The 12,678-nt window shown below is 43.3% G+C and overlaps 1 protein-coding gene across 3 annotated transcripts in view; it reads left to right on the top strand.

The window, feature by feature from the left end:
• Positions 1 to 4,501: 4,501 nt before the first annotated feature.
• DSP (desmoplakin) overlaps positions 4,502 to 12,678 on the top strand; it is a 47,694-nt gene continuing 39,517 nt past the window's right edge. For 2 of the 3 annotated variants that reach the window (XM_083623650.1, XM_083623651.1), the window contains exon 1: positions 4,509 to 5,506. In XM_083623650.1, coding sequence (XP_083479776.1) covers positions 5,286 to 5,506 — 221 coding nt within the window. In that variant the 5' untranslated portion in view covers positions 4,509 to 5,285. Of the gene's footprint in view, positions 5,507 to 12,678 lie in introns of all 3 variants that reach the window. The other variant, XM_083623649.1, reaches the window with a different exon arrangement.

Genomic DNA, 12,678 nt, shown 5'->3' on the forward strand with positions numbered 1-12,678 from the left:
CACTCACCACACCCTCTGTGAGAAACATTCTGGGCGCTTCATGGAAGCAGGCATGCAGTCCTATAAAGGTTTTTGAAATGTGCTTTGTCTTGTGCGAAATAACTCATAACTGAAGACGTCCTGGGCAAAGTACTTAGAATAGTTTTGTCAAGGATGACGTATTTGGGAAGGAGCTATGGACAGAGCCACCTCGCTGAACGTACTTAAGATGTAGAAGGACCGGATGAAATCTTAATTTGCTCGCTTATCTGACTTGGATCCTGACACCCAAATTTCTTCCACAGGGGGATCAGAAAGACTTATTCTGAGGTGGTCTGGGTGAGGAAGATCAGCATTGTTTAGTAAAGTTGTTAGGCCTTTCTTACCACCATGAAAACATTGCCATGCACACGCCTTCTGCTCTGTAAACCTGACAAATGACAAGTTATTTCAGCTGTATCTACTAGAACAAAAATACGGGTAATGAAATTGCAGGATTCTTCTTTAAAAAAAGACACACTTTTGACTCTCATTGATTTCAGTGGGAGAGATTACATCCTTAAGTCTCCTCCATTGAAATTCAGTGTTGTGTTTAACAGGGTTGTACTGAAAGTATGTTTTACTATTTTTCAGTCCTGAGGACATTATATAATTGTGGTACCACCACTGAAAGGGCCTTCTCCGGGGTGGCCACCTTTCTAGTCTAATCTAGTCTAACCAATGAACCTGGAATAGGACAGGTATATAGAAGAGGGGACAAGAGGTAGTTGTGGAACTAGTAGAAGATAACTTCCCATGTAAGTAGAGGTCTTCATGAAAATAGAGCAATGCTATTTGTGAAATTTCCCCTCTTAAAAATGAGTGTAAGGCAGGAACATTGCACATTTCCCCATCCATTGTGCTTTCTCAATGCTCCCCTTCTTCCAGCGGCAAATGTATGAACTAAAGAACAGAGTGGAAGCACATATGAAGGCAGTTAGTGACTGAAAGGATGCTCAACTTTACAGAGGACAGCCCTCTATCTGAAGGGTCATCCTGTCCAATTTAAAGAATCATAAGAAGGGAAAATGGAGACCTCGAAGATGTCTGTCAACAATCAGCATATGGCAGGTACCCAGGCCACTTAGTTATAGTGATCCACATGGTAGTGAGATGCAGTGTATTTTTATTTTAATTTTAGTTATTTGTTCTTCAAGTGCATCTATCCATATAAATCTGTGCATGCAAATTTTATTTAAATTTGTGTAATGCAGTGCCTCTTTTTGGAGCGAAAAGTTAAACCTTCCCTTTTCCAACTCCACGTCCTAATTGAATCCTCCCTCTCCCAGTGTCTGCCATTAATGTCTATGGGTTAATGGATCAACTACATTATATCTACTTTAGCTCGTAGTCTTAACATTTAAATAACATAATCAGCATTCACACACTTTATCAGCCGTTTTAGCTAACTTGTTTCACCACTGACACTCTGATTTCTTTGTACTCTTACTGATACTCCTACTTGAAAATGTAATTAGTCAGATGCAAGTGATGCTACATGGTATTCATAGTGGGCAATTAGCTCACTGATTAAAAGATGTTATTATCATTTCATTTACATATCAAATTATCGTAGAGGCATTTCACATCTACAGATGCAAAAGTGGCATTCGGAATTTAATTTCTAAAATGAGACTTGTCTATTTTCAAACACAAATTAGAAGTAATCCCTATTCTCAAATTCAAGTTAGAAGTAATCCCTTCTCATTTTGACTACGGTAATTTCAGATGTTTGAGTGAGGCAGGCTGAAGTCTGTCATAGGAAAGCAGTTTGCACATGCTTTCTGCATTTTAAATTGCAGCACCAGTCTGGTCCTTACACCTATTTTCAAGGAGTCCAGGAAGAATGCCAAATAGCCAGACTCCTTTGGCTCTTCACTTTGATGCACCTTAACTACTACCTTTCTAGTCAATGTCACACAATTTAAAACCATTATTAAAATACTAATGAAATAGCAATAGTGCTTAAATTTTAGCACAATTTAAAAAACTGACTTTAAAAACCCCACATTGGTGAAATTGTGTCCATAGGCAAAATGGTTAATGTCTCACTAGGGTGGACAGGACACGGGTGGCGCTGTGGGTTAAACCACAGAGCCTAGGGCTTGCTTATCAGAAGGTCGGCGGTTCGAATCCCCGTGACGGGGTGAGCTCCCGTTGCTCGGTCCCTGCTCCTGCCAACCTAGCAGTTTGAAAGCACGTCAAAGTGCAAGTAGATAAATAGGTACCGCTCTGGCGGGAAGGTAAATAGCGTTTCCGTGGGCTGCTCTGGTTCACCAGAAGTGGCTTAGTCATGCTGGCCACATGACCCGGAAGCTGTACGCCAATTCCCTCACTCCCCTAATAAAGCGAGATGAGCGCCGCAACCCCAGAGTCGGCCACGACTGGACCTAATGGTCAGGGTGGACAGAACATAGGATGGAACACGCACACAGAATTGCTATGCTAGCTGAAATGTGAATTCAGCTGCAATTCTGTATGTAGCTTAAGAGTGGAAGAGTTAGGGCTGGGCAGCATTCAAAGTTCAGTCTGGAAGAACCCTTGTTTGTAAACACCAGCTCAACCTCTGCAGTCATTTTACCTCTATTGTGAAGCAAGGCCTCTTGAACATTGCACTTTAGTAATTCAGTTTTCTAATACGGTCCTTGCCTAAGGGGTCAAGGGAGGCAACACCAGCAGAAAACAAAACAAAATAAACCACACACAACAAAGGCAGGTACCCAATTAAATGAACATTATTCACTTAGAATTAAGCCGAGGATTTGGATGCCAGTATAAAGAGAAAAGTTTAACGGCTCTTCCACAAAGGTTCAAAAATCTGACAGTCTTCTCAGGAAAGGGAATCTTTTACAATATTATCGGCAACCACAGAGAATGACTTTTTTTGAGCCCATTTGGCTTTAACTTGATGTGCTCAGACTTACTTGGCCTTAAAGGTCTTTAAGAGATCTTTAATAGTTGGTATAAGAAAATGTGTGCATCGGTTCATAGGAAGTAATTGTTTTTCGAATGATTGCACTGTGATTTTACTTCTTTTTGCTACTATTAAAAATTAAGGAAACTTTAAGGCATAAATTTGGACGTGCTAAAGGGGGTGGGAGGGACGCAGGTGGCGCTGTGGGTTAAACCACAGAGCCTAGGACTTGCCAATCAGAAGGTCAGCGGTTCGAATCCCCACGACGGGGTGAGTTCCCGGTGCTCGGTCCCTGCTCCTGCCAACCTAGCAGTTCAAAAGCATGTCAAAGTGCAAGTAGATAAATAGGAACTGCTCCGGTGGGAAGGTAAACGGCATTTCCATGCGCTGCTCTGGTTCGCCAGAAGCGGCTTAGTCCTGCTGGCCACATGACCCGGAAGCTGTACGCTGGCTCCCTCAGCCAATAAAGCGAGATGAGCACCGCAACCCCAGAGTTGGCCACGACTGAACCTAATGGTCAGAGGTCCCTTTACCTTTAAACGGGGTGGGGCATCCCTGGTCAAGCATACCATTTTAAAACAAACCACACACTCCATGCATATACCCCCGACACAACCTGGTAATCTGCATTATTTTATCTAGAATAACCAGGGCTGGTTCAAGACCCTTAGCTGCCTGATCCGGAACAGTAAATGGTATTTGGTCAAGGTCAAGGTCCATATTCCCCTCCTTTGGAAGGAAGGACTGGATAGACATGTAATAAATAAAGTATTGGGGTAGGGGCCAGGTAACCTGCACAACTGATCACATGATGTGGCACATGTACATCATTTGAATGGCAATGCTCATCAACTTTGTGATGATATATAATGAAAAGATGTTCAAAATAACATTCTTAAAAAACCCAGAAGCTTTTCTCTTGGGAATTATAGGGATAGAACTACCTAAAATGTATAGAAATATATTCATGTATGTGACTACAGTGGCAAGAATTTTACTTGCCCCAAAATGGAAAGAAGAAGTCCCAGCAAAGGAAGTTCAGATACAAAAACCTATGGAATACGCAGAAATGGCAAAACTTGCTGGAAGAATAAGAAATCAAGACAACAAACTTTTTATATAAAAGAACGGAAGCGGTTTATTGAACATTTACAGATACATTGTAAACAGATAAAAACATTGGCAGGATTATTGCAATAACCTGCAGCTTCATAAAAAGATGAATAAATTAACAAAAGTTAATTTGGATATGCAGAAGATATGAAAAATAAATTTAAGGAACCGCAGAAAGCGGGGAAAGGAAGTCAAGTTTTGAAATGTCAAAAGGATTGTAAAATCGGTGAAACGTATAAATTCGAAAAATAAAATAATAATTAAAAAAACTTTGTGGGGGGGGCGGTCCCCTCGAACATTCGACCCCTAGGAGTTGGCTTCCTACGCCGACCGGTCGGGAAAGAGGGAGGTTTTCTCCCACGGAGCTGCCGGGCGCAGCCCAGCCCCCTCCGCGCACCTTCCCCAGGCTCCTCGCCGCCCAAGGTGGGGCCAGCCGGGCCTCGGCGCTTTGCTTTCCTCCTGCGCGCTAAGGACGCCTGAGCAAGGCGGGCGTCGGCTCCCTCGCCTCTGGGTTGGGCCCAGGTAAAGGCGGAGAGAGAGATGTCAGGAGGGAGGGCGGCCCGACACGCAGCGATCTTATGAGTGTCCCACAGTCGCCGGGCGAGGGCTGGGGGGGGGGGAGGCGGAGGGCGGCGGCGGCTCCACGCCCAGGCTTGCAAGTTGAGCGAAGCATCCCCCAAGGTGCGGCTTGGCCTCTCCGGTGCCAGCAGGGAGGGGACTGGCCGGTCTCCTCCTCTTCCCCAGTCCCCGCCCGCCGCCACCATCTCCAGCAGCGCCGCGCCTTCGGCTGCCTCCTCACCTGGACGCCGCCGCTGTAGCTCAGCACCACCAACACCTGCCTCTTTCTCTCTCTCTCTCTTTCTTTCTGTTTTACTTTAAAAGTTCCTACTTTGCTCTTCGTAGACCCCTCCCTTCCCCTTCAGATCCCCTTCCCCTCTTTAACGCCCAACCCCGGCCTTTGACCTCCATTTTGCCTCACCACCTTTGCACGCTTTCTCTTTCTCTTTTTTTTGGGACTCTGTCGCTTTTGGGGTTGGGGAGCTAACTCCTTGAGGACTTGCGCCTTGCGAAGGCCGCTTGCTGCCGGGCGTTGGAGGGAGGGGAAGAAAGCGCACGAGAGAGCGAGCCAGAGGGGAGCAGCCTTTCGCCCGCCAGAGAAGTTCATGCTTTTGTTCTGATCTGTGTGGGTTTCCTTTTCTGATTCTGAGGCACCCAAGTCTGAGCCAGCCCAGCCGCCAAGATGAGCATCAACGGATCCCACCCCAGGATCAACACGGTGGGGAGGATGGTCAGAACCGACTCCGGGCCGGATATGCGCTATGATATTAACAACCATGCGATGCTGAGCGGCGGCGGCGGAGGAGGAGGAGGAGGAGGAGGAGGGGGAAGCAGCCATACCCACACTCACAAGATGTATTACATCCAGAAAAACTACGGGGACATGAGCTCGGAAGGCTACACGTAAGTCCAACCAGTCTAGAGCTCTACCATCCTGATTTTCGTATTTTCCAGTTGGAAACAGACGCACGCGTTAAGGCGCGCATTTGTAGCTCGCTGTTGCTAATCCGAAGCGGTTTATGGAATGGTTCCCACCCTTGATTGTGATCAAAGCTCTCTGAATGTGAATAATAAATCCATCCATTCATTTGATGCCGCCCCTCCCCACTTTCCACATTGCACTTAATTTATTGGTGGAGAAGATAGTGGTTGCATTTGGAGTATTGGCAAAGCTATTTCCTCGGGGGCCTCTTTAAAAAAAAAAGTGAGCGCGCGGCGAAGTTGAGAACTTTTTGTTGCTGGTTCTCTGCAGGTTCTGTGTTTTGAAGTCTGGCTCAGTTGTTGTTTGTTGTTGGATTTTACAGCGGGGGTGGGGAGAGAAGGGGCTGATGAGAACTTTTTGCAAGTGGGGGGTGGGGAGGAGGAATGCTGGGGGGTTTCTACCAGTTATCTCAGCCCCATTGAAAATGTAAAGTTTCATGGCGGCTCTTGTCCTTATCTCTTACATGCCTTTGGCTGATAACCTCCTGGATGAGTTCCAGCTAAGTTTTCCCAGATAAGGATTCTTTGCAGTAAAAGAGACTTCCTTTGTGAGTGGGAGTTGCCAAAAATCGAGGCTGAGAACGTCTTCATCCTTACCCAGTTCTTTAAAGTGATACAACTGCTGAAGGATAATTAAATGTCGCTAGCTTTCCCATGAGAAAGACTTTTGATTTATTACCCCAGAAAGAAAAATGTGTTGTTTTCCTGTTCAGAAGGCACTGCTGTTTACAAGATAACATGCACCTGTGAGCAACTTCACACATTACATTTCCTATGAAGCTTTTAAGTGCACCCAAAAGGTATGCCACAAATGTTTTCCAAACAAGCGTATCAGATTTATCAGGGAGCAGTGACTGGCCTCAGCGTCTTGTGAATTGTGCAGTCCTTCACATGTGTAGTTCAGTGAACATGCATGTACAGTAGTGGGAAGCTGTAGACATTTGTGACTCAACGGTGCACATACATGCAGGTTGTGTTATTTCTTAACGTGGAAGTGCATTCTGTAGAAGGAAAACATTGACGTGTGAAACATTCCTTTGTCTTGCTTTATTATTTACATTTGATTGGTTTTCATTTAACTGTGGCTCATAATGTGGTTTCAATGGTGTGGTTCAGCTGTGGAAGAGATGGACTAACTGTGATGGGAGTGCTCTTCTGAGCATTGCCCTTTTTACTGAGTCTGATACCGTCCCACACATTTTACTTGCAGATTAGAAGTTACCAACTTCTGAGGAATGTGTTTTGCAGTTCAAGTTCACAGAAATTTCTTTCTCCTTTTCTTTAAACAAAGGCCAACTGCTTTTCTTAATGAGTTTCAGCAGATTTTTTTTTTTAATAGCTGGGTTGTAGTTTGTTAGACAGCTCAGAAAGGACTTTTCCTCTGCACCATGGACACCTCCAGATCCGTGTTTTACTACTGAATTGTTGCTCTTGACACAATCATCATGCACTACTCATGGATCGGTAGCTCAAATGCTACCACTTCAATGCTCTCAGCAGGAGCTAAAATGCCACAAAAGGTGGGGGGAGGACTCTCTTTGCTATGCTGGTACAAATCCAGATTGCATGTGGCTGCTCTGATTAGCACCATGAGCTCAAATCATCATGAATGTGCAGTAAAAATGACACCTGGAAGCTATTCCAGTAATGGTGCCACATTGGTGTGTGGTGTTCTAGGAATGTAAAAATTCCCAGAGGAATGTAGATAAGCTGCTATAGGAAACCAAGGACGAGTTGATCTGTCGGCATGAATGATAAAAATACAAGTTCACAGTCCACCTTGCAACGCAGCTGTTTACTTTTTCGGAACTTGGGCTGCACTTTCTGTGTGGGCGTGTATCCAGAGGCAGCTGGTAAAACAGCATGCTTGTTTTCAAGTCCCCCTAATGTGTTCTGTGTTTGAAGAATCATTCCATTCTCATCCCCACCCTGCCTCATAACCCTCGGCACTTTATTTCTTCTGCTTTGTATATATTGCTTCTGTCTCTCTCTCCCCCCCCCCAATTCCCCCAAGAAACTGGGTGTAGGCAGCTTAGCAGGGCAGCTTCACATATATTTTACCTATTCATGTGCAATATTTATATACCACCCAATGACAAAAAAAGTTCTCTGTATGGCTTATAAGCATACAATAATGCAAAGTGACAACAAATCCAAAACAGACTATAGCAGCAGAGGATAACATCAGTACAAGTGATTTGAAAAGGACTAAAATTATATTTCAGATTGAAAAGCCTGGGAAAATAAAGTATTCACCTGATGCTGAAAAGACCATAATGGAGATTTTACATACATTGTTCATGTGCAATATATCGAGTTTGAACCACGTCATACATCAGAACAGTTGCAGTTGTGTATTTTTGCGTGGAAGCAAATCGAATGAGCATTTGTTGGTCTTGTAAAAACTCCAGTAGAAGTTTTGTCTCAGTGGTGTACACTCAGAATGTATTTGCTTAAGGCTAGAAACCTAAACTCTTCTTCAGGTTGGGACAAATAACCTAATTCATCCAAAATTAAAACAAAAAAATTTTTTTTCCTTCCAGTAGCACCTTAAAGACCAACTAAGTTAGTTCTTGGTATGAGCTTTCGTGTGCATGCACACTTCTTCATGCACACGAAAGCTCATACCAAGAACTAACTTAGTTGGTCTTTAAGGTGCTACTGGAAGGAAAAAATTTTGTTTTGTTTTGACTATGGCAGACCAACACGGCTACCTATCTGTAACTCATCCAAAATGGTTAATCCCCATTTTACAGATGGGGAATGGAGGTTGAAAGAGATCTGCCTTAAAAGTACTCACTGAGTGAGTTAAAAGTACTGAGTGAGGATAAATGGGGTTAAGTTCCCAGTCTATTGAAGAATGCTTCATGCAATCATGCCTTTCTCTTGATAACAGCAGCATCTAGTGGGAGATTTGCCCGTGTGAATGAAATCTCACAAATGAACACATGGGTAGAGTTTTCATATGTTACATCACCACAAACGCAATGTTTTTCAGTGGAATCAGTTCATACATTAAGTACATAAGCTATGTGCACCAGTTCTAGTGGTACAATTCTGGAGCATTCTGGGCCCAGTTCTCCCCTTCTAAAATTAAGCCTTAATGACCTTGGAAAATGTCAAAACAAAAATTTTTTTTTCTTTCCAGTAGCACCTTAAAGACCAACTAAGTTAGTTCTTGGTATGAGCTTTCGTGTGCATGCACACTTCTTCAGATACGATAGATGCAATAGATGTGCCTGGTTCATTATGACCCTAGTTTGAATCCCTGTATCTGAAGAATACACTTCTTCACATTGGAAAATGTGAATAGGATTTCCTACATATCTGGACATTCAACCACCCCAGGCTAGCTCAGCAACAGCTATGCAGAGGCAAGATAGTATTTAGCATATGTAGTACAGTCTGTGATCATGGGCAGGCACTCTTGTGGATGTGGAAAATGGCAGCAATGCAGTAGGTTAAATATTTTGCCAGGCTGATGAATTTCACCTGTTGGATTTTTACCTGTCATGTAGCTGTTAAGTGCACAGGAGCCCTGAAGGAATTAAACCTGGTAACCATACACAGGATTCCAGGAACTTTCCCTTTCCATTGGAATTAATACCATGATGCTTACATGGGTGTTGAAAAGTTCAGGGCTCTATAAGTATAGGTTGACTTTAGCAGTCACGGTTCTTCATCTCATTATTACTCTTCCTTTTGTGTAGGACTGAACAACTCAAGGTGCTCTGAGCTGTTCCGCCATTTTTTCCAGTGTGCTGCTGTTGCAGATCAGCTCCTTTGTGCTTGTGTGTCTGAACAGGGCCACCATACAAGTCTGTTGATAAATAAGACTTCAGTCCTAACTCCACATACCGTGGAATAAGCTCTGTTGAATTCAATAGAACTTGCTTCTGAATACACATGGTTAGGATTGCAGCCTAACTGAAGGTATGCAATAGATGTGCCTGGTTCATTATGACCCCAGTTTGAATCCCTGAATAAATTGCTATACAAGTAGATATGCTAAACTATTTATATAATTTTGTACTTTTTCTGTTGCAGAACTGGAGGCTAAGTTTAGGGCTGGTTTCCAAAAATTTAGCGTCTTGCAGAACTTTATTTCAGAAAGTTGAGTTACTTGTGAGTATAATTTGGTGCCTAAATTCATAAAGGAATGCTGGCTCTGTATTGTTTCAAAAGGATCTGCCCACTTGTTTGTTAATCAGTGATTTACTAGTTAGAACTGCACATAGTATTGCAAGTTTTGCAATGTCTTGCTTTCTTGTATTTCACAGGTTAAACCTTATCTGGGCCCAAATTGGAGTCTGATTACATGGCAGATTTACACCCTTGTCAGCCCAGCAAAAGCTGCCAGCAATTTAATTACTATCCTATGTAACCTCAGAAGAATGTTTCAAGATAGACCCAGGACTAGAAACCTTGCTTTTGTCTTTAGTGACAGCATAGCTTATCCATGAATTCATCCCTTGCTGAAATTAGTTCAGATTAGATTAGTAAACCTGGTAGCAGAGGAAGTGCATGAGGCAATAGAAGGCTGTAAAAACAATAACTCCTATCCTTCTAACAAGTAGTGATTTTCCTGAAAAGCATGCAGCATTTCAGAGGAGCACTTGTTAAACACAGAATTCAGTGCATGTTTTCTTTATTTCTCTTTGCTCCCTTTTTGCCTGCAAAAACTTCCGAAACCTTGCACACTTCTCGGATATGAGTCTTGAGGATCAGGCGTTTAGCCCATTTATTATTTTTTTATGAACTGCATTCAAACAGAAATACTGCTCTCTGTGTGTGAGTGAGTGAGAGAGAAATATGGAAATTTAAATGCAAAAGTGACGATACTTCCATCTGAGTTTCAGCATAGTTACCTTTGGGGCGGAGTCTCTGTCCTGCCTTATTCTGTCGCCCTTTGTTCATTTTATTAACTAGTACCTTGCTCAGGTAGCATTGCCAGCCTCTCCCTGCCCTGAGGGCTTGAGCAAGCTGTCTCTGTAATGTTCCCAGCTTCTGTAACCCTGGGAACTGAGGAAGAGGGTGGTTTCTGTGGAACCTCAATTGACAGGGAATTACACTGCTGCCCTCAATTGCCAGCCTGTTTCTGCAATTCAGTTAATTTTTTTTATATATAACACCCTTAGCACTGTTTTAAACCAGCAATCCCTTTGAATTGTGTACACTGCAGAGCACAGTAGTTAAAGCTACTCCCAGTAGGTTTGAGATAAACCAAAGGTCTTTATATACCTCTAGCGCAGGCATAGGCAACCTCGGCCCTCCAGATGTTTTGGGACTACAACTCCCACCATCCCTGACCACTGGTCCTGTTAGCTAGGGATGATGGGAGTTGTAGTCCCAAAACATCTGGAGGGCCGAGTTTGCCTATGCCTGCTCTAGTGGTGTTGGCTTCTGTAACTACAGGGTGGTGGTTGCCTCCTGTCGACACACAGTCTTTGCAAGTATTTACTCGATGAACATCCGCAGCACTATGCTATTTGTACAGGTGTGTGTTGACGGGGGGCGGGGCGGTCCACATATTTATTTTGCTCAGAACTTTAGCCAGTTTGATGCAGGATCCACAACAGTGATGCTGAATGAGATAAAAATGATGGTGCACCATGTGGTAGAGTAGTGTGGGTTCTCAAATTGTGGTCCATGGATCATTGATGGGTCACAAGCATCATTGAGGAAGTCTGTGGCATGTCCTCATTTCAATGTCCGTATTGTTTTTTAATTGTATTTCCCCCTCTGCTCTGCAACATCTTCCGTTTCTTAACGTTGCATGCATTTTAATGGTGCTGAAATTAGAATTCTATGGAACGCAAATTGCAATACAATAAAATGCAAGGAGCAATAAAAAGACAATTTTTAAAAATGCACAGCATCTGGCACAGCACATTACATTTGTGACACACACCATTGTAATAATTAAGAGGTCCACTAAGACCATCAACAATTTCCAGGCCTCCGTTGGGGGAAAACCTTGGGTACCACTGTGATAGAGCATTGAATAATTATGATGATAAAACATGTCTGCTGAAAATATTATGATTCTGTACTTAGTACAGTACTTTAAAAATAAATAAATCCTGCCCTGCCCCATGTAGTTCAGAGTACTCACCTATTTTCTCTTAACTACAACCCTGCAAGGTAAGCTAAGAGATAGTAACTGGCCTAATGTCACCAATTGATTTTGTTGGCTGCGTGGAAATTTGAACCTGGGTCTCTCAAGTCCAAACTCTTAACCACTACATCCCTCTCACAGCTTCTCCTCCTCACCACCCCAGACCCCCATTTAGGCTTGAAAACATCTGTCTACTGCCACCAGCAGAAGGTTATTTTCAAGCCTAATTCCAGCATGTAGCTTCTTGATCTCTTTATCTGGTGCTTTTATAACAGGATGGCCATCTTCAGCCAGGGGGTTTTCTCCATCATGCTGTTTGGAGGTACAGAGGTTTATAGAATAATTTGCATGCGTTATCTTAGAAATTCTACCAGTGACATATACCGAGGTCAAGGTTATTAAGTAGCTTGCAGCAGGTTACCTAGAGAGTTCGTGGCAATATTTACCTGGGGATTTCCTGCCTCACAATTCGCACTCTCAGTCACCATGTTACCACTGTTTAATACACACACACCCCCGGTAACTGTTTCCTTTAAAGTTGGCCTGCGTAAGGTTTCCAAGTCTATGGTACCTGCATTGATACTTACGATCATAACAGCCGCTTCAAAATCTGCTGTAGCAAATGTCCTTCCGATGTAACTTGCACAGGCAAGTCGGAATAGCAGACTGAACAGTCATGCAAAGACCAGAATTGCAGCTTAATTTTTTGAAAAAGAAATTGGGATCTTCCTATGTCTCCGTTTCCAGAGCCCTGCCCTGTGTGAATAAATACACCAAGTCTCTTCTTTGCTAATAAAGGAAGGCTGCCACCCCATCACGATATCCCAAGTTGTGCGTTAGGAGTGTCCTGTATATGCCGTGACTAATGAAATGATCACACGATAAAAAGCAGAGAGCAGAATCTGCTTGCCAAGTACTCTTCAATTGTACATAGCTAATTATTGCAGGTGGGTTAGCTCAAGAGAGGGAGAGAGAA

Source organism: Podarcis filfolensis, assembly GCF_964270895.1.
Source record: "Podarcis filfolensis genome assembly, chromosome: 7".
In the NCBI taxonomy this organism is placed as follows: domain Eukaryota; kingdom Metazoa; phylum Chordata; class Lepidosauria; order Squamata; family Lacertidae; genus Podarcis; species Podarcis filfolensis.